Genomic DNA, 21,496 nt, shown 5'->3' with positions numbered 1-21,496 from the left:
TTCTTATTGACTTATTTGAACATTTACATAAGCCCATGAGTAAAATTAAAGTAGGTATTTTATTGTTACATATGTGTAGAATATTTTTAAAACAGAAGATAGCACATCGTCTTGACTTCTTGGAGGTTAAGAATATATATAAAATATGTCAAATATGTCTAATAAAAAGTGTTTCTTGTTGTAAAATTAACATTTTCATTTATAAACAACAGGACATGGAATAAATACATTTAAACCATTTTTATCCTTTAGAAGAGAAAAAAATGTGCAATGAGTCCATAATGTCATTCAGGGTTAAACACTTTTAGGGGTTCTTTTGAGGATTTGTATCCATTAAATACTTTGAACCAGCTGAACTCTTAATGTTACAGTTTGCAAACAAGTACAATCTTTGGTTATACTCATTCGCCTTCTGTAGCCAGTGATAGTTCCTAATGAGATTAACCTCACGTCTCAAAATATTTTAGTATCTATATGATTGGAGACAGAACAAGTGTGTTAGTGTGTTAAACACTCCAGCAGTGACAGGTAACCCAATCATAATGAACTGACAGGACCAGACAGACTGTCTTTCTTCGATGCCCCTTGATCCTTTCATCAGCCCCAAAGGGAGGGCAGTCAGCCAAGGACTTTCCACTATCTGTCTCCTCCTCTTTCTCACCCTTACTTAAGAGGCAAACTGTCACAAAGACATCTATCTATCCAAATTACCAAAGATATACAAACAGATGCATGCATGCCAGCCCACACATCACATCAAACTTCCATTTGTCTCGCTGATACACAAAATTGCAAGGATGGATGGTGGATGTGGTTTAAGCTTTTTTGCAAGAAGACTCACATACTTCTGAGGAAAGCTGGAGCTTGGAGTAAAAATAGAGTTTAAGGAAAGCTCTGTTTTTAGAAAACATGCATGCAACCAAAAAGGTCACCAGAAAGATAAGCCAATTAATTGAGTATCCTGCATGAGCATTAAGAAAAATGACAGTGCTGAGTTGGCCTTTTGCCAAAATGTAAAGAGGATGCATCTACAACAAACGAGAAGGACGGAACCAGGCTTTCATGTTGCTCACGCCAAATTCTGACCCTACCATCCAACTGTGGCAGCAGAAATGGAGACGCATCAGACCAGGCGACGTTTTACCAATCCTTTATTGTCCGTTTTTGGTGAGCCTTTTGTGAACTTTAGCCTCAGTTTCCTGTTCTTAGCTTGCAGGAGTAGCGCTCGGTGTGGTCTTCTGCTGCTCTAGCCAATCTACCTCAAGGTTGGACGCGATGTGCGTTCAGAGATGCTCTTCTGCAAACTTTGGTTGTAACCAGTGGTTACTTGAGTTACTGTTGCCTTTCTATCAGCCAGTCTGGCCATTCTCCTCTGACATCAACAAAGCATTTCTGCCCACAGAACTGACGCTCACTGGATATTTTCTCTTTTTTGGACCAATCTCTGTAAACCCTAAAGATGGTTGTGGGTGAAAATCCCAGTAGATCAACACTTTCTGAATTGCTCAGACCAGTCTGTCTGGCACCAACAACCATGCCACGTTCAAAGTCATTTCAATCCCCTTTCTGCCTCATTCTGATGCTCAGTTTGAACTGCAGCAGATCGCTTTGACCATGTCTACATGCCTCAATGCATTGAGTTGCTGCCATGTGATTGGCTAGTTAGAAATTTGCGTTAACGAGCAGTTGTACAGGTGTGCCTAATTAAGTGACCAGTGAGTGTTTTTTCTCCCATTTACTTCTGGGCAGCTTATACTTAAATCCCTTTGCAGATGGTGATGTAGACAATGATGGGATGTGTATTTTATTTCATGGTTTTAGGTCAACTTCAAGTTAGAACCATTTTTAAATCTTTGAATCTTTTATTTTTGTTAAAATATGTTTTTTTTTTAAATAAATGCTTAAAAAACAAACCAAAATTGTGCCAGCATCAGACAAAAGCAGTCAAAAGTTATTTAAAGTTAAAAGTTATTTAAAGAAGCATTCACACAAGCAGGAAAACATAAAATAGGTTTAACAAGTGACAGTTCCGATTAACTTGCTTTCGTTCACTCGTCCATCAAACAGAACTGTTTCATTGATGAAACAGTTCCATTTATTGAAGCGCCTCTGCAGGCAAACCCTAGTATGGAGTGTTAAACTTCCATTAGATAACAAAGCTGTTCACATTAAAAAAGTAGTCCACTTCAATAAATGTATCCTAGCATTTCAAAATGCTTACGGTATTTATAGCTCATAGCTATAAGATGAGTGTGGACCCTTTGTAAAAGGAGTCAAATCTGTTGGGAAGAAAGTGAATTCTAAGAGTTGTGCTTCCAGACTTGTTGAAGTTTATATTAAACAAACTTTAAATTGATTTAAAAAGGTGTTACCTAATATTAAAAATAGACTGACCTGTGTACCTGCTTACCTGCTCTTCTAGAGGTTACTTCAAAGAAATGTATGCCAAGTTGTTAGTTTTAAGGACAATAGGGAAACTGATTGTTTTGTCAAATGTTTTGCCTTCCAATCTTTTTTCCAAGTAAATATAAGAAAAAAACAGATTTGTTTATAAATGGATAAATATTGTAGAGAAAAAATGTTTTACTAATTGCATTGTGATCTTCTTGTTTCCTTTCCTTTGATGGACTCCACAATCATTCACTTACAAAACATTAAAAGAATGGAGGGGGGCGTTCTTTTGTGTTTTATTTCCAATAAATCCATTTAAATGTGTGCATTACATCAAAGAGGCTCATTTAATTTCAATACCTACCTGCGATAAAAGATAGTGCACGTCCCAGTACTAATCTGTTCACAAACTCCAGCACTGAGGCTTCATATATATGCTAGAGCATACAGGCAAGTGTGTGGTGGCACACATGCCTCCTGTCAAAACACATCTCCACCTGCATCTCTCCTCCTGCCAGCCTCATGGTTAGAAAAGGTTTGTTTTAGCCGGAATCTGACAGCTTGCAGGGTCACAGCAGCCTGTGGATTAACACTCCGTGACAAAGGCGAGTCATCATATTAAATGCCTTGAAGAACACACTGAAGAGGAGAGGGGAGAACTGGAGGTGAGGAATAGATTGGAGGGATGAGGTTTAGTCAGAAAAAGAGGGATCGAGGCAGATTAGAACGAAGCAAGAGAGATAAGTGACGGGCGCACCTCAGTGCTCCTCATGCTCTCCTTCCAGGACTGCCCCCACTCCCTCTCCTCTTCCTTTTGTTTGCCCCTGGGCCCAGCAGCAGTAGCTGTCACTACAGGAGGGCACCTGTCAATCAAAGCCTCCTAATCCAATGGCATGTCGGCAGGGGACATGTCACATATGTTAAGAGGAGAGAACGAGGGGACTTGCAGGGTGTGCTTGTGTGTCAGCAAGTGTGCATGCATGTGTGTGTCTGTGATTAAATGACTGTAGGGCAGAGCAGGTTGCCAGGGAGTGTGGTGTGGCAGAGGCAGCGGGTGATGGAAGCTGTGGTGACACATGAGGCCTGAGACCAACTCTGAGTAACCCACCAGTCACTACAGGGACAGAGGGGGAGCAGAGGAGGCAGAGCAAGGCACAGGAGGGGTAAATACGAAGGCGCAGACAAGGCTAACAGCGACTGACATGGGCAGCATTCAAGAGTCGGCCCGCATGAAGCCAGTAAAAGTGACAAACAGAGAGAGTTTAAGGAGATGTCTTAATGTGCAGCGAGACATAACAGTTTCTTTTGCTTTTTTTCAAGTATCGTTACTATAATATATTTACCTAAGCTTATAATAATATTTGTTTCTTCATTGAAAAGACTGCTAAGGGTGTATTTCTAGTGGTAATAAAAGGAGGACAGTTGTATGATCAGCAACATTTAAGTAAACCAACTACAAGGAAAAGGGTTGCCTTTCTGTTAGTCATCTGTTTGTTTTTAGTTACATAAACCGACTATCTAATATTGAACCAAATATAATGTTTCAACCTTTCATCTGTGTTTTTATTTAAGTGTGTATAAAAGATGAATAAAAGATTACAAATCCTCATCTGAAGCACTCTAGCCAAAAGAGTAATCCAAGTATTTATTTAATAAGGATAGCCACTGATTGTAATATGTCCAATAAAAAAAATGGATAACTAAGTGTTTATCTTAATGTGCAGGGTGTGTTTTCACAAACAACAGTGCCTAGTATGTTGTTTGCACAAGGCTAAACATATACCGGTAGTTTAGTAACCTATCAACCCTCAATTGTGCAAAACATGTCACCAAAAAAAAATATAGAAAAGAAGCACAAATTATTCAAACCTATTATTTAGGTCAATATTACACTTCCAAACATTTGCAAATCCCGCAAAAGGTTAATTTTGGATCGAAGATGTTACCTGGTGAGGCTGGATGCGCTGGATATTACAGGTGAATTCAAAGTAGAGATGAAATTTTTCTATGTCTTTAGGTTTGCCGTGCTCAGCTCCGGCTTTTTTGCTGCCCGATTTGTCTTGTTCTTTCTCCTTCAGGGCCGTCTTTGACACAGATGACTGGATGGTCACAAAACTCTTCTCACATCTGTAAGGTGAGAAGCAAGAAATTAATTTACAGATTAAACCAAAAAGCAAGCATGCATAAAAATATAAAACAACAACAAAAAGCATAGCTAAATAATGCCTATCAGAGGAGGATAGAAAAAGCAATCTTACAAAGCCTTAACATAGGTGAGGGTTTCAGGGTCTTTGGCTATCATGTCAGCCAGGATATGCTCCACACCTGTTGTCACTTCCTTCAGAGACGACAGACCTGCCGCACAGAAACAAACGTAATCTAATGTTATCTAATGTACTGTAATCTAATGAAGTATTATCTCATTTCAAAAAATACTTTTAAAAATTAGGTTCTGTACCTATATATGTTCATAAATGTTTGTGCAAACTTTTCACATATTACACTTTAAACTGATTTTAGTTGTGAGTGTATTATTAGTTATTATTACTCATTAAAGAGTATTAGGTCCATAAATTCAACAATGAGAAAAATCTATATTATTTATGAACCTTAAAATTCAAATAATTATTCAAAAAATAAAGTTTAGTCATCTTAAGGGTAAAAAAAGTATATTTTCTTTATAAGGCTGACAAAAATGTTCTATTCTTTGATCATGTAGTCATTCTAGATAATATTTAATTTAATTCCAGGCTTTGCAAGTGCAGCAGTTTGCTCCCTACCTTGAGTAGCAGGTTGTACCCATGTGCTTAAATCCAGAGTTTGTGGTGCGTTGATCAATGCAGAGGCAGCTGCTTCCAGGCCGAGGGCCTTTGCTCTACGAGCTTTAGTCAGCTTGCTGCCTTTCTTATATGGAGAATACTGCAAGGAGTACACGATGTTAAAAACAATTAAATTATTTTTTTCAATACTATTTATGTGGGGGGGGGGGGTCTTTCAGACACCAACTTAAAACAGGTAAAATTGCAAAAAAGAAATAACATTAAAAAAGACATCAGTTAAAAAATTCAGACACAGAAAAAGTAATCCATTATAAAAGTGCATTATATAGAAAAGCCTGAACAGCTAAGTTTTGAGTTTTTGTCAAAGTGAAAGTAAACTGATATTGCAAATTTTAGAGGGAAGTGAATTTTCAAAGTAAGGGATCAGAGAATCTGAATGCTCTCCCCTTTGTTGTGAGGGACCAGTGAGATGGACGGAGAAGGATATCTGAGTAATCGGGCAGGGACAGAAATATAAAAGATATCATTATGGTACATAGAGGTCAGGTAATGAATATTCTTTTAAGCCAAATGAAGGAGTATGAGTTTGTGGAGTTGTGTTGAGAAGTGACCATACTTTATGTGAACCAGTCAGTGAATGATTTCAGCATCACACATATAGTAGTTTGTCCAAAAAAATAAAACTCAGATCAAGATGGATGTAAATTGATAGATTGATATATGTGGTCCTTTTTCAAAAAGACAATTTCAATGGAAAAATGAGTCTGAAAACCAGACTGGAATTCCTCATAAACATGGGATAGGAGAGGAGCATGATGCTGAGAAACAACAGTTTTTTTTGTTTTTGTTCAAGAATCTTAGAGAATAGAAGATTTGAGATGGGACTGAGATTATCAGGGCAGCTGGAATCTGCACTGTTCTAAGGTATGGGATGCACATCAGCTGCTTTGAGAAATGGAGGGGCAATTAGTAGTAGTAGTAAGTGAAAGGAGTGAATTACACATAAGTAGTTAGGAGCAAAGGATAAGACAGTAGCCTTAATAAAAGTCTTTAGTAGTAGATCTAGATGGCAAATGGATGATATAAGTCTTTTAGAGGAATCAGAAGACTCAAAACTGTCTGTGAAAGCAAAACAGTGGTGGAGCAGAGGAAGATGAAAGCAAAGGACTTTTAGGGATCACCTGCTGGCTAATATCTGGATTTTCTGTTAATAATAAGGAGATTAGGGTAGTGCAGAAAACAGAACCAAAAATGTCTTAATAAAATTAATCATTAGATTTGTGCAAAGCATTTTAACCGGTTACCACATAACTTAAATTATTGGTGTTTTTTTTACCTACGGTACACACTGTGATACCAACCTACTTCAGATGTCACAAAAGTAAATTAATAATTAAAAGTTTCACACATAAAATAAAAAAAATTATTTTATATATATATATATATATATATATATATATATATATATATATATATATATATATATATATATATATATATATATATATATATATATATATATATATATATATATATATATGCATTTTTTTTTATTGTTTAAAAAGAAAAGTTCTGACCACATGATCCAGTTCATCAGTGGACCGGCAGCTCCTCATTGTTTTCTCCAACTCAGGGGTCAAAACCCCATCTTTCTTTAGAGTTTGTATCACAGAATTGGTCTTCTTGGCCAGAGAACTAAAGCAAAAAAAAACACAAACAGATCACAAAAGGTGGGGAAGAAAAGAGAAGCTAAAAAATCCTACAGAGTCGGGAAAAAACCTACCAAGTAATCACCCAAAAAGTTGTTTCACAAAAGTGAGTAAAATACTCACCATCTGTGCACTAGCACCATCTTGTGGATCATAAAAAATCTACAATCCATGAACATTTTCAGAAATGCAGATATTTATTTCTGTTAGTTTGCTGATGCAATTAACTGTCTCAATCCAATGTATGGGTGTAAAGTTAAAGCTGTTACATTTCTATTTCTTTTATATATTCCTTGTAGTCTCACCATAACTCCTCATATACAATTTGGACGTCTCGGACGGCGTCTGCATCCAAGTGGTTAATCATCTCTTTGCGATAGCGCACCATGAACGGCACGGTGTTTTCTTCACGAAGCAGAAGAATGATGTTCGCACACACCCATTTCTCTACACATGTCAGTGCAGAGAGCAGCTAGGAGAAACACAAAGAACCAAATGAATGGAAACAACAAACATCCACACAAAAGAAAGCAGGCAATATGGCACTGAAGCGTACGCCAGGATTTTAGCTTCTGTAAACAAAATTTGAAAAATACTTAAAGAAATTGGCATCTTACTTGTTTTTTTATATATATATATATATATATATATATATATATATATTACATATTTCACAGTGAATACACAACTTGTATTTTTCATATAAGACATCAAAGATATGGAAAGCTTGTGTTCCTTAAAAAAATAAAATCTCTTTACAGGCAAAAAAATGCTGCTGCCAAAATAGAGTTTTTGATCTTCTGTTTGTTGAGCTCTGCTGCTCCGAACTTTTCATTCAGGACTGAAACATCTGTTTTGCTACTAGGCTAATGCACAGCAGAGGTTTGCACTTGCAGAAAAACATCTACAACTTGCTCCAGTTGGCCTAGAGGATAAGTGCTTCCTGTGTCCACATTCACTAAGCCTAATACTTGAACAGATTTACCGGTAAGTGAAAGATTTTGATGTATAGTGGGGCAGAAAATGATTTGGCAGTCATTGATTCTGCTGGTTGTCTCACCTAAAAAGATGAGAAGGATCTGTAATGTTCATCATTGGTACACTTCAAATGTGAGGCAGATGATGATTTTAAAGGAATTTATTAATTTATTGGTGCAAAAATAAGCTCCTACAAACAAGCAGGAATTCGCTCCCTCACAGACAATTTTCTTCTTTAAAAAGTTCTTGTCTTCTCCACTTGTGACCTGTATTAATATCACCTGCTTGAACTGGTTATCTGTATAAAAGACACCTTAAAATGTCAGACCCCAACATCTCCACCAAGACCAAAACCTGTCAAAGGACATCAGGAACAAGATTGTAGACCTGAACAACACTGGAATCAACCAATCTGCAATAAGTAAGCAGCTTAGTGAGAAGATCAACTGTTGAAGCACTTATTACAAAATGGAAGACATACTAAATCGACCACAATCTCCCTCCACTTGAAACTCCATGTAAGATCTGACCTGGTGGCGTAAAAAGGATCTAGAGAATGGTAAACAGCCCAGAACTATTCTCCCAGAACAATCCATTTATGCACTACTTATGGATCCAAATGCTACAGTGCTCTAAAGGTCTCCATGCTTAAGTCCGAGCATGTCAAGGCTTATCTAAGGTTTGCCAGAAACCATTTCAAAGATCCAGAGGAAGACTGGGAGAAGGTCATGTGAGACCAAGATGGAACTCTTTGGCATAGACACCACTCACCATGTTTAAAGGGGAAGTTTCATCCTAAAAACAGCATGCCCACTGTGAAGCATAGAGGTGAAAACATCATGCTTTGAGGCTGCTTTTCTGCAAACAGACTGGACTGATCCATGATAAGGAAAAGATGAACGGGGCCATTTCTGGTGAGATTTGGGGCATCATCCTCCTACCATCAGTGAGAGCATTGAGAGAGCAGACCCACTCCCACTGTACATCAACGAGAACTGTGTGGAGAGGGTCCACAGCTTCACCCTCCCACCATCTCAGCTGACCTCACATGGTCTAACAACACCATGGCTGTCATCAGGAAGGCACAGCAGCGCCTGTACTTCCTGAGAAGGCTCAGGAAGAACAATGTGAGCCAGGAGCAGCTTGTAACCTTCTACCGCTCAACCTCGAGAGCATCCTGTCCTACTGCATCACAGTGTGGTTCTCCCACTGCACTGAAGCAGAACGGCAGAGCCTCCAGAGAATGGTAAAGACGGCACAGGGGATCATCGGGTGCCCCCTCCCCTCACTGAAGGATATCTACCAGTTAGGCTGCCTTAACAGAGTGACTAACATCACCACTGACTCCACCCATCCTGCTTTCTCTGTGTTTGACCTGCTGTCCTCTGGCAGAAGGTACAGGTCCATCAGAACCAGGACAAACAGACTAAGGAACAGCTTTTTTCCACAGGCAATCACCATACGGAATACACACACTTCAACCCACTACACCCCACTCTGACTTTTTACAAAAGCTAAATCACTGACTACACATGAATGCAATATCTTGAATTCTGTGCAATAACCAGGTCTCTGTGCAATAACACACAATATTTATATGGTGCGCTCCTAGCAACTTTGTCCATATATATTTAATAGTTAATTGTTTCTGCACATTTTGTACATTTCTTGTTAGAGATGTGAGTACAGTATTTCTATTTTATTTTATTTATCTTCATCACTCCAAGGCTGCTGCAATTTCATTGTATCATCATGTACAATGACAATAAAAGGATTCTGATTCTGAAAAGAGTGACTGCATAAAAAGCATTTCAAAGTTCTGGAGTGGCCTCGCCAGTCTCCAGATCACAGCACTTGAAACATTCTGCATGGAAGAATTGACCATAATAGCAGCTACAATGTGAATTTAGTTTTTGACCAGAAGCTTATTTTCAGAACTTTCATACAATATTTTAGGATTTCCTGGATTTGTTATTTTCACATTCTGATTCTCACAGTTAAAGTGTATCTATAATGAACAGACCACACCCTTCAAGTGGGAATTAATGACTGCCAAACATCACTATTTTGCCACAACGTTATTCAGTGATTAAAACATTGAGAAAAAAAATGGTATGAGTAAAGGTTTGGTTTGTAATATTTTTTTCCAATTTAAGCTGGTAGGTTCTGCCTAAAAGAATAGCAATAATTTGGGGTTTTATAATCTAACTTTCACTTATTTAGATACCGTAACTCTTATAGGCCTATTAGAAAAGAAACTTTACACATTGCACAGAGCAATACAACAAAAATGAGTAAATTATTAAGGACTCTGAAATTTTTTAGTAATCCTATCTGATTACTATAAAACTGGTAATTTCATTAAAATATCTGTTTGACCTTTTAGTATGCATCATAATGTTTTATGAATCATACCTCTGTCACGTTCCAGTTCATGTTGAGTTCGTTTTTTAGAGAGCAAGGCTGTCCTTCCAAAAGGGGTCTAGCAGTGGGTTGGCCTTGACAAGCCCCACTAGTCTTCTGTTTCTTTAAACAGGGCTCATCAAAAGTGAAATCTTCCTCTTTCAGGTTTTCCTTCTTCACTGGAGGATGAATTTGAGATGATCCTTCGTCTCCCCAGTTGCTTGTGCCAGGGACTTGTGAAACAATGAATGATAACCTCTACATAAACGAGAAAGCAAAATAGAAGAAGAAGAGAACATAGATCGAAGAAAATGTGTTTATCTTCAAATTACACAGGTTAGGGGATTGTTAAATTTTATATATAGTGTATTTCCTCACATTTCCTTAGATTATCTCGAACTCTCTTAAATTATAAAAGGATAATAAAGGAACAAATCCTCATCAGACTAATTTTTTTGTGCCCATTCAGCAATTTCATTTGTTACTTGTTAGTTAAGGAATCGTCTGTGTATGGAGAGAAAAACCAGAGTTACCTCTTCCTTTGGTTTGATAGTAATGTCACTTTCATCTGTCATTTTTTCTTCTTGGAAGTCTGTCTGTGCCTCACACTGGTCCTTCTCAAAACCAGCATGGGTCTTCTTCCTTTTTATACCAGGCATTCCAGCTTCAGCAGCATCCTTTGCTCTTTTAGAAGTCGTTTTTTGTCCTGCAGCAGGCTTGCATGGGGCCCGAGGCTTAGCATCTCTAGACACTTTGGTGACTTTAGGTCGTTTTTGTTCTTTTGGTTTAGCAGTCCTTGTGACAGCAGCTTTCTTTTCCCTTGTTGCAGACATTTTGGCAGCATTGGGGGAAACACTGGATTGTGGATCTGTTGGCTTCCACTCCTCATCGTCCTCACCATCACTCACTGTCTGAGAAAGAGACCTGATGCAGAGTGAAGATAGTTATTCTCTCAAAAAAATACAGGAAAATATCAATATCGGAAAAGTTAGGCAGATATTCACAGTTTCAGACTTCTGGCCTCATAGAAATTCAAATGTGACAGCAAGTATCTCAATCATTTTGAATTAACACAGAGAGTGAACTACAAATGCATTTCAAAAGAAAAAAGATTTTTATTTTTTGTCTTTTAATAAGACCATTCTGTAAAAATCCATAATCTCTAAAAAATGAATAAATGTCTACATTTATATGAGCTGGTAATGGAGACTTGTCAGTATATTCATAATAAAATAAGTATTTTGTGTGAAAGTCCATCTTTACTTTATTGTATAAATTTTTTTCACATTTTAATAGAGATATGAATCATAATAAAGGTGCTCAATAGCTCTGAAGATACTGAAGCTACTGTCACCAAACTGTTTCTGTACTGATTAATCATGACCCTATTCTCCTACTACATTAAAGATGATGTCAAAAATCTACTTTGTTTATTATTAAGATTGGTTGTTTTTTTTCTAATATGGATCATATCTGGTCAAAAATGTTCAATAGCCCTAAAGATACTGAAGCTATTGACACCAAACTTACTAACGAATATGACCTTACTGTCCTACTACAACAAAGATCAAGTCTGAAATTCACTTTTTTTATTTTGAAGAACTTTTTTATAATGCTTATTCAGTGTAGAACATTTGGTGAGAAATGATTGAGATACTTGCATGATTCACATTAAGCGTTTATATCAGAATAGTTATTAAGGCCGGGAGTCGAAACAATCTGAGAATACTTTTTTTAAATTATATAACTAAATGAACAAAGCAGAATACTCCAATCTGTCCTCCTCGCTCTGGACCCTTTGTCAGATAAGCAGTGATAAAAGTGATGAAAATTACTCACATGTCGGTGTCAGTATTTTCGTATTCATTGTAACTGACACATTTGGCGGTGGTTCTGGGTCTTCGCATCATCTGATGAGAAAAAAAACCTGTTATGACGACACACATGTCAGTTAAAACATCACTAATACGACTGCTTCTATCTTGTCCTGAACCGAGTTAAACATATTAAATTAAATGCAGTGTTTCTTCTCGAAAGTTACATTTTAATAGTTAATACTAAATTAAACATATGCTCATACGAGTTAATGTAAAGTTGGTCAGCTTTCTTCATCGAACAAAGGTTAGCTAAGCTTGCGTTTTAAATTTCGCGCTTTCACCGTGACGCTGAGACGCTAGAAGTCAAATGAAGTATTGTCATGCATGCTGCTACCTGTCAGCGTAGTAAAACTGCATATGCGGATATATTTACCTTTATGCCGCTGAAAATGCTTAAAATGTTAGTGATTATTCCTTCAGTGCCTAGGTATCACCATTTCCTGCAATAGTGACGTACACCAGTGATGGTGACAACCAATCACGCTGCCATCTAGTGGCCGGGAGGATTTTAATTTCTTCTGGCCGCAGCCATGAATAATTTATTTATGGCTTATAAATTTTTTGAAACACATTGAAACACATTGTTTCACTCAAAATAGTCATCAATCATTCCAGTAATTTAAATTTTAGTCAATATTTAAATATATTGAGCTTATTTGTTATTTTTTAACTTACTCTTTGTATTTCTTGCAAGATAATTAAGTGTAAATTAAACATGTGAACAAACAAACAAGTAAACTAAAGTTGATGGCAAATCCATTCCCATTTTAGTTTGAAAAAGTTAAGATCACTGGTGTTTTTCCACATTACAATAATCCAAAGGGAACATTATTAGAACATACCACACTGAATGGTCACAGATGTTTGCTAAATTCAAAGTATTTCCACACAATGGACTGGAATGATGGATTGACCGTTTTTTGCTGCCATCACATGTGTGTTTTCCTCTGTGGTGGCACTTAATCATTTCTACGTTATAGTAAAATGAACCTACCATGCCTCAATCCAAATTGTATTGTTCCAATATTGATTTTCAAATTATCTCTTTGAAATTACTTTTTAATGGTTTCGGTCAATTCAATTCAATTCACAACTTGCCTCAGACAAACCGATCTGGTTAGATTTTGGGAATAGAAATCAGTATATTGATTAATGGATTAATTGTTACACCCCTAGTTCACAGCGATCAGACACTTGTTTGTTTCAACCAGCTCATTGTCTGTCCTGAGACTGGGAGGTGGTTGGTTTAAATCAATAGTCAGGTCATCATAAAAGCAAAAACTGCTTGACTGTCAGCTTTACTAAGAGGGAGTAGTTAAACCACATAAGCATTTGAGCTATCTTCCGACAGAGGATGGCTCAAATGCAGACTAAAGATTTCCCCATAGTTGCTTGTGACAAAAATGGGACTTTTCCCTGACATCTTATTCAGTCCAGTGATGATGTGGACCATTCTAGTTCTAGTGCCCATAATGTATTTTATGTACATCTTGTTGGTTGTTATGTGTTAAAGCTTGAATCTAAGGATGTCAATTTCTGTTGCTTAAATATGTTTTGTACTCTTCTGTTTAACAACTTTTGGTGGTAACATTTTATTAAGCGCAAAACACCCCTGTTGTATGTCACCAGTGAGAACTTTATATCATTTTTCTTGTCTTTTGAACCCTCCAGATGCAGATGTGTCTTAGTTGTTTTAGTTTCGTTTTTTTTTTTTTTTTCATTTAACAACTACAGCAAAACCAGCATACAATAATAATAAAAATTTTGAATTCATTAAATGTTAAAAAAAAATCTTCTGGATGGCAAAATAGGATACCAACAAATAGGTCAACTAAAAACATGACTTTAAGCATCCTTTAAAAATCTGAAAACAAAATGCAGCATTTGAAATGTGGACTGTTGTCCCTATTTGTTAATTAAATGTGCCTTTTTTTGTGCCCATTTTTAAAAATATCTTTAGATCTAATGATTGTATTTTACACTGGCCCTGTTAGTATCTCCAAATGTATTTGTTCTAAATGCAATTTATATTTTTCAAGAATCTAACAGACTTTTGCTCTTTTTTGTAAGCAAAAATGTTGAAGGAATGTGTTGTATATATTGCAAAAAAGAAAATGTCATCTTTGTCTAGTTGAGCAAAAGTCATCCACCAATGATAAAATTACTTTAAAAATGTTTAAATTTTATTTTCGTTTTGGTAAGCTTACCCTAACACATTTAAACCCTAATTAAGCATGATTTGAAACAATTATTAATGGAAGCCTTTATTGTTTAGTTGTGAACAATATATCTATATTTATGTTTTTTGCATCTGCATTTTAATGATTGAAGTATGTGCTTCTGTCCTAAAATCTATAAAGCTATGAAAAAGCTAAAAAATAAAGTGTTTTCTCAGAGGCTACCTGGATGCTAAGACTGAAAAAAACGGTTGTTTTTGTGCATATCTGATGGAGCCACTGTCTCAATTCTTAGAAACTACAGACCTCCATCCATGACGTTTTCTACGGTTTTGCTGAGAAATAATGAGAAAAGCGGATGTTGGATTCACACAGGGGAATTACAAAGAAAGGGAAAATCAATTTTACGTTTAGAAACTGATAGGCTACAAAAAAAGGAAGTTAACCTGACAAGCCGAATGGGGAAGACAGGACTACATACACACAACAGAGTCAATGAAACAAAAACAGCAAGAAGCGAAAGTCAAACCAAAAAGCAAAGATAAATTGCATGAAAGAATTAAAAAGAAAGACATTAATATAAGATTCAAAATGTCTGTCAATAGGAAACATTAACAGAAAAATTAAGCAAGACTGAACTGACAACATTTGATCAAAAAGGATCAACTTGAAAATTCCCAAAATATTTTAGCAGTTTCTGATGCAAACAGGGAAGTACTAAGCTTAACGTTCGAAACCGCACAAAACCTCTTCTTTATTTAATTTAAATTAAAATGATATCACATTGCTCTTGGTGTTGGAATATCGAGTATAGCCATTTCAAACTACAAGATTTAATTAGTAGGAACAATGTTTTAGCAGAAAAACAGACAGGAGGATTAGAGATCACATCAAAAAGGGATTTCAAGCCTATAATGTTTAAAGCACAACTGAGTTGTTTAAAATAAATGTAAAAAAAAAAAAAGACGAACAACCTTCAAACTGCTTTTGAGTTGTAGGTACTGTTGTGGGGTAATGTTAAACACTTTTAAACACTTCATTTGTGTTTGTATGTATTTCCTGTTGTTCCATTTTTAATGTTTTTTTTTTAATTTCTTTATTTTTCCATCTTTTTATGTAGAAGGCTGTAAAAAAACCAGACAAATTTTGTATTGTTTATCAGTATGTGATTATTTTAGAGTAAAGCTTTGCTAGAGGGATGCTAAATTGACTGAAGTGCTCACAAATGAAAGGAACAACCTGGTATTTCATGGTATATCTGTTTTTGTAAAGAAACCAACTCATTAAATTAACCTTCAGAATAATGTTTTGATTTAAATGAAGCCTTAACTGCAGAAACATGAAGAAGTTTTGGAACTTGTGAACCCTTTTTACCAGCTCTGTCAAGAACTGCTAAGTGTCCCAGAGCTCTGCTCCTAGTAACAGATGATGAGTCATCCGGTGCAGCCAATCAGAAATTAGAAAGTGAGACTGGGTTTTTCCCTGTCGTCTGCTTTCAGTTCCCTCAGACCCGCTTCTTTCAGAAAGGTTAAGTTACTCTGACAGAAGTCACTGCCATTTGGAAACAGCTCGTCTGCAGGAAGGTTGGTCTGGATTCAGGTCTTTGTCCATTCTTTCTGAGGTTATCAGAGATCTGTGAGTGTATTTGTGTCCACAGGTTCTGCTGTAATTCTTAAAGATGACTGACATTGACACCCCAACCCAGCCTCTGGTTGGAGCCTCCAACCACACCGCCGTCGATGTTGGGGCCCCGGAAGAGCGGTAAGGGCCCAGTTAACACCTTTAAAGTTGGTTGTAAAAATAATTAATTTTTGTGTTACCAATTTACAGATGTTAAGTGTGCAGCAAACAAATTTTTGTTGCTCAGATATGCACCGTATTCAAAGCTCTTTGAATTACAACCTATGACAATTACATGTAATATAACAATGTATTGTGTGTAATAAATGTGCAATAATGATTACTGAAATGTTTTACATTACAATCGATACGATGTCGATTTTCTTTACTTGATCTGCAATTTTTAGCAATAATTACTGGTTTAATGTGATAATGTGTTCAAATGATAAACAATGATTATTACATATTGGTTACCATTACTTTTACTGAAGATAATTGATCATTAATAATCAATAGATTTTGTTAATTAAAAAGAATCTATTTGATCAGAACCGGATTACACAAACTATGGAAAAGCACAAGATCAATTAACTCAGTAGGGGTTGGATTACATAAACTCCCTTCTTCCCACTCCTTTTCAAGCAATAAATCAAGCTCAGCAAGTCTTTAGTTAATGTTCAATGTATTGAAGTAAGCAAATGAAACTTTGTTTTTTTTATCTATGCATGTAATCATTTCTGTAATGAGTTTGATAAATCTGTGTGTAAAAAAAAAACACAGAAAAACCACTGGATACTTTTGAATACAAAAGATAACAGTCAAAAAACATAAAATATCTGAAACTCAGGTTTAGGGATTCATGGAAAGCTGTAGTATTTTAGAAACACATTTAATTTGAACGAAAGGGACTTTTTAAAAGAAACCTAATAAAAAAAGTCTTATTTTTGTGTGTATAATTAAATAGTTTCAGAGGATGACATCTTGGGAAAATGTATGGTAGCTGTATGGTCACTTTTTTTTTATTTCACTAGAAGTTGGTCTGTACATTTTGTTCCCCACTTCCTAAAATGTTTTGTTTTCTATCAAGTTGGGTCCAAAGTGCTGTTCCTCATACACTTACGCTCTTGTCTCACTTCCTTTCTTTTTTCCTTATGACGCTCACAGTCACAGATATTTGTTATCATTAGTTAAATCTGACAATTATGAATCACAGGGGTGTAACGATTCATTTTAACGATTCGATCTAATCATTATTTGTGGTCATTCATAGTTGATATTGGTGTATTTTTAGGGATCCGATTAACTGACCTAAAATTGACTCAATTCATCGAATTGTTGTAGCCCTAATAAATCAAAAGACACTTGATTCCCCTTCATTTTTCTGATTTCTGTCTTATATTTTTAGCCCCCGCTCATCCCGGGCCTATAAAGTGGCGGGATTCACTCTTCTAGCCTGTGTTCTGATCGTGGGTCAAGCAGCAATCGCCTACTTTCTCCTCAGCCAGAACAGTGACATCAAATCTCTGCAGGAAGACAACAACAAAATGAAGACGCAGCTGACAAACGGCAAATCCGGTGAGAGGGCAGTGTAGTATGATGATGTTCACGTGCAGGATGAACAAAATCAAATATTTCTGCAAATTCTTGGAATTTGTGCGAATAATTTCTTTTTTTTGAAATAGTTACTTTAAAGTTATTAAGTGTCCTGTTCTGCCATGTTGCTTCTCAGCCGCTATGCCTGCACGGATGCACATGTCTATGAACACCTTCAGCGATGTGATTGCTGACTCCATGGAGAAGGTAAAAGCCTGTATTTCAGGCTTACATCATTAAATAGTTCCAGTGTTAAACATTCCCTGTTTATCTTTTCTTTTAAATTTTGACATAACTTCATAAAATCATTTTATTATTTGTTTCCTCAAAAAGATAAATTTTGAAATGGTTTTGCTTGGGTTCATAAATATATCAGTAACTAGCCTCTTTGTTGCAGTTCAGTTATTTTGCTGCCTCCATACTTTCTCTCATTTTAGTACTGTAGTAAAAATATATAAATACATTTGAAGGATATGGTTTTTGGAAATGTGTCTTCTTACATGTGTTTCATCTCATAGAACATTCCAGCCGGAGTTCCAGAGAAAACCGGTATGTTTTTCATATGAATTTGAAGTTTTAACTCTGGTAATGCGTGACATTCAGTCGTGCACGCGTGTGCAGCTCACTTCCTCAGTGGATTTAAAAATGGCTGCTCTTTCAGATGCTCCCCTCACCGCCTGCCAGCAGGAGGCTGCAGGTCTGAAGACAGTGTCGGTGCCAGGCTTCCGGCCCAGCTGTGATAGTCGAGGACAGTACATGCCTCAGCAGTGCTTTAAGACTCTGTGCTGGTGTGTGAACCCTGTCAACGGAGAGCAGATCCAAGGATCTGAGGGATCAAACCACTGTTCCACTCGTGTCTTTTCTGGTGAGGAAGATATTTTTAATGTGAAAATAATTCAACTATTTGCATTTTTGGCCAGAAAGGAGTAAAATTGTAGGTGTTTCTTTTCAGTGTTTTTGTGGGACTTGATCTTGTTTGTAAAATTAAGGAAGAAAAAACGAAATAAATCAAAGCCATCAAGCCTTTGGGTCTTTCCACTGCTCTTCTAACTTTCAAACTTTTGTCTTTGTAGGCAGCATGATGCCTTTGGCTATGATGGATGTCGAGAACTGAGGTGATGATCTCTTGAATTAAACCAGCATCGATGTATTTTCAATGTGATATTTGTCGTCATGCTAGTTACAACTGCTTTATTATAGATATCTGAAAATGATCCTTTATTTTTTGTTTTCTGTTGTTTTTAGGACCTTGACAGCAATATACACTTTTTCAACCTTATTTTAACCATTTTTGATGTACTTCAAAAGAAAGGCAAACCTTTTTAATCACTCTATTGGCTTATTTCTCTTTCTGAAATGTATCTATTAAGTCTTTGTAAACAGCATCTTTTATCACCTCTTAAAATCAATAAATTAAAGCGTTTATGGTTGCAAACATGTTTTATTCAGGTTTTGTCAAGTAACATTTTATCATTCTTTTTTCATGTCTTAAAAATGGAAAAGCTTCAATAAATGCACACATTTTTTCCTGGATACATGAAAAAAAATTGGATTTTCTCCATTTATTTGAACAAAACCAAATAAAATGGTTACAGAGTGTTTCTGTTTTATTGTCTTTATATTGTTAAAGTTTCAACCAAACCTGAATCTTTCTGTATTGGTATACATGGAAAAAAATAAAACAGCACTGTCACGTCAAAGGAAAGTGACAGATTAAAAAAGAAGTGAAAATGTTTTCACACATGAAATGGATGGGAAAAAAACAAAGCATGCAAAAATACACAATGATTGTCCAAAGGCACTTTGTTCTGTTCCAGTTAGCATGTATACAGTACAGTTATTTCCCTATGGAAGCTTCAAGCAATAATCCAGAGCACATAGGAGCCTCAAACATCTCACTTTCTAATGACTTTTTTTTTTTTTTTAACAAATACTAGTAACAGACAAGTTCAAAAAGCATGGGAAGAGGATGAACACATACCAACTATGAAAAATAATCTCAGCATTCTGTTTAGGAATATTTTGAATATTTCTTATTTTACTTCAAACAATAGTATCCTAAAAATTGTATGATAAAAATTAAACATTGATAGAGCTTAGATTGACCCTATATTTATTTAACACTAGCATAGGTTAATCTTTAGTGTAACTTAAACATTTTATCCTTAAAGTACATAGTTTAGCAATCAAAACATCATCTTATTAGTGAGTGCAATAAAATGAGTGTATATTCATGTTCTGAATATGATGAGTAAAATCTGAAAATTGAAGCTTAAAGGACAGCATTCAGCTGGCCAGCAGGGGGCAACCTTTGGAAAACAGTAGCAAAAAAAAAACGGCTTTTTAATGAACTTTAATGATACACAAATGTTTACTGAGATTAAAATGATCACTTAGAGAAAATATTTATTTCAGTCTGTGGTCAATCTTAGATGTATTTTGTTTAATTTAGTTAAAGAAACAGTTTTTTTAAATTCACTGCATCTCTTTTAGACAAATAGACAGCCACTAGGCACAGAATTCAAACTAAATCTTAAAGAAGTCACATATTTTACCAACAGGCCTTTTGAAGTTTGAGGTACAAATGATTGCATGATATTTAAATCACCCTCTTTAGCTGTCCAAAAGGGCAAAAGATAAACTTTTTACAATATTTAAAAAAAATATTGCACACGTCATATGGGTAAAATCCAGTTATACCCAGAGTAGGCACTAGTATATGTTTTAGGAAATCCATGGATCCTCAGAGAATTATAATGAACAATAAAGCTTTAAAAAAGAGAGAAAAAAAAACTTTGACACTTTTGGAATTGTGCAGTTTGAAAATTCAACATAGTTGCAGGGATATTTGGCGTGAAATTTTAAAATAATAAGAAACACAAAACATCTGCAGTATTAAGGACAGAGTAGACCTTTAACACTGTCAAAAACATCTTGTACACATTTTTTGGACCAAAAAAAAATAAAACATTGAAATGTGCTGTGACACATTAACAAAGACAACGTCCATGAGATGGGAAGCCAGGTTTTCCAACAAGCAAAAACTAAAGGGCCAATTTCATAAACGTATACTGCTAATAAATTGGATAAAATGTTTTATGGAAATATGCCCCAAATTTCCAGGACTGGAAATACAGCCTACAATGGTTAAGCAAAACAATGAAAGATAGTTCTATTGGTTTGACTTGTGCCGTAGCATTTTTAAATATTCAGAATAAAATTGTTTAATCCCCCCCCCCCCCCCCCCCGTGCACTTTTAACTCCCTTTTTTTCTCCTCTGTTCCTACTTTTGTCCTCTAAGGTTGCGTATGTAGTCTCTGATTGTAGTTTCAATATTAGGAACAGCATAATTTTGTGCTACATAGACACCAGTACACGTTCCTACTGCCACACCCAAAAGTGCAGAGTTGCGCAGCCGAGCAACGACGTACCCAGCCAGAAAACCTTTCAAGAAAGGTGAAGCCAGGAGACTACCACCCTGAAAAAAGAAGTAAAATTAGACAAGTTTGGCTGTAAACATAATTTAGAAATTCTTAACAGCATTTAAATACTTATGCTTGCAGGAGTCTTACCGGAGGAATCCCAGCATGTATCTCATCTTCTACTCTTTTTTGGATATCTTCTAGCTGGTCCTTTAGCTCCACCAGATCCTTAAGCTGGTTAAAAGGATCCTGCAATCACATACAGTAACATGATTAGAAACAAAAAACAGTACAGTAGAGGTTCTTTATACTGAGAATACAGATTTAATTTTTTTTACAGCAAAGGTTTTAGGTTTTTTTTCACCTGAACACAAAAATAGAAATACTGAACTGTAAAAAACAGAAAATGACAATTTATTGATATTCTAAAGCTCTTTTGTTTTGATGTATCACTGGAAAACACAACACTTAACTATGCAGCCAAATGGTAAAAAATAAATACATTTCTGCCTCAACATTATTTTAACACTTAACAGGAAAGTACAT

At 35.9% G+C, this 21,496-nt stretch overlaps 2 protein-coding genes and 1 long non-coding RNA gene across 3 annotated transcripts in view; 1 reads left to right on the top strand and 2 right to left on the bottom strand.

Moving 5' to 3' along the window:
- Window positions 1-12,611, bottom strand: part of srbd1 (S1 RNA binding domain 1) — a 48,951-nt gene extending 36,340 nt beyond the window's left edge. Inside the window, exons 1-9 of the mRNA XM_023963391.1 lie at window positions 12,512-12,611; window positions 12,101-12,171; window positions 10,795-11,185; window positions 10,274-10,519; window positions 7,186-7,352; window positions 6,749-6,866; window positions 5,172-5,310; window positions 4,650-4,746; window positions 4,338-4,518 (exon numbers count right to left, since the gene is read on the bottom strand). Coding sequence (XP_023819159.1) covers window positions 4,338-4,518; window positions 4,650-4,746; window positions 5,172-5,310; window positions 6,749-6,866; window positions 7,186-7,352; window positions 10,274-10,519; window positions 10,795-11,185; window positions 12,101-12,171 — 1,410 coding nt within the window. The 5' untranslated portion in view covers window positions 12,512-12,611. The remainder of the gene's footprint in view (window positions 1-4,337; window positions 4,519-4,649; window positions 4,747-5,171; window positions 5,311-6,748; window positions 6,867-7,185; window positions 7,353-10,273; window positions 10,520-10,794; window positions 11,186-12,100; window positions 12,172-12,511) is intronic.
- A 3,036-nt stretch (window positions 12,612-15,647) lies between these two features.
- LOC101160435 lies at window positions 15,648-18,967 on the top strand. Its single transcript, XM_004077049.4, has 8 exons — window positions 15,648-15,898; window positions 15,973-16,076; window positions 17,341-17,510; window positions 17,665-17,735; window positions 18,047-18,077; window positions 18,190-18,393; window positions 18,602-18,643; window positions 18,774-18,967. Exons 2-7 carry the CDS (start codon window positions 15,994-15,996, stop codon window positions 18,640-18,642), a joined length of 600 nt encoding a protein of 199 aa, XP_004077097.1. The 5' UTR covers window positions 15,648-15,898; window positions 15,973-15,993; the 3' UTR covers window position 18,643; window positions 18,774-18,967.
- On the bottom strand, window positions 18,601-21,227 carry LOC111948737. The gene is made up of 2 exons (XR_002874692.1): window positions 21,101-21,227; window positions 18,601-21,006 (listed from the first exon to the last, which is right to left on the bottom strand). It is a non-coding gene; the product is annotated as an uncharacterized LOC111948737 (long non-coding RNA).
- Between the last annotated feature and the right edge of the window lie 269 nt (window positions 21,228-21,496).

This window comes from Oryzias latipes, chromosome 15 (assembly GCF_002234675.1).
Source record: "Oryzias latipes chromosome 15, ASM223467v1".
Classification (NCBI taxonomy): Eukaryota; Metazoa; Chordata; class Actinopteri; order Beloniformes; family Adrianichthyidae; genus Oryzias; species Oryzias latipes.
The sequence above is the reverse complement of the archived record's forward strand: the minus strand, read 5'-3'. Positions and strand labels throughout refer to the sequence as shown.

Bases quoted from the DNA above. Each gene is read 5' to 3' on its own strand.
- LOC101160435 (XM_004077049.4), top strand. From the start codon at position 15,994: ATGACTGACATTGACACCCCAACCCAGCCTCTGGTTGGAGCCTCCAAC. The intron at 17,511-17,664 runs GTGAGAGGGCAG...GTTGCTTCTCAG, and splicing joins GCTGACAAACGGCAAATCCG to CCGCTATGCCTGCACGGATG. The intron at 17,736-18,046 runs GTAAAAGCCTGT...TTCATCTCATAG, and splicing joins TTGCTGACTCCATGGAGAAG to AACATTCCAGCCGGAGTTCC.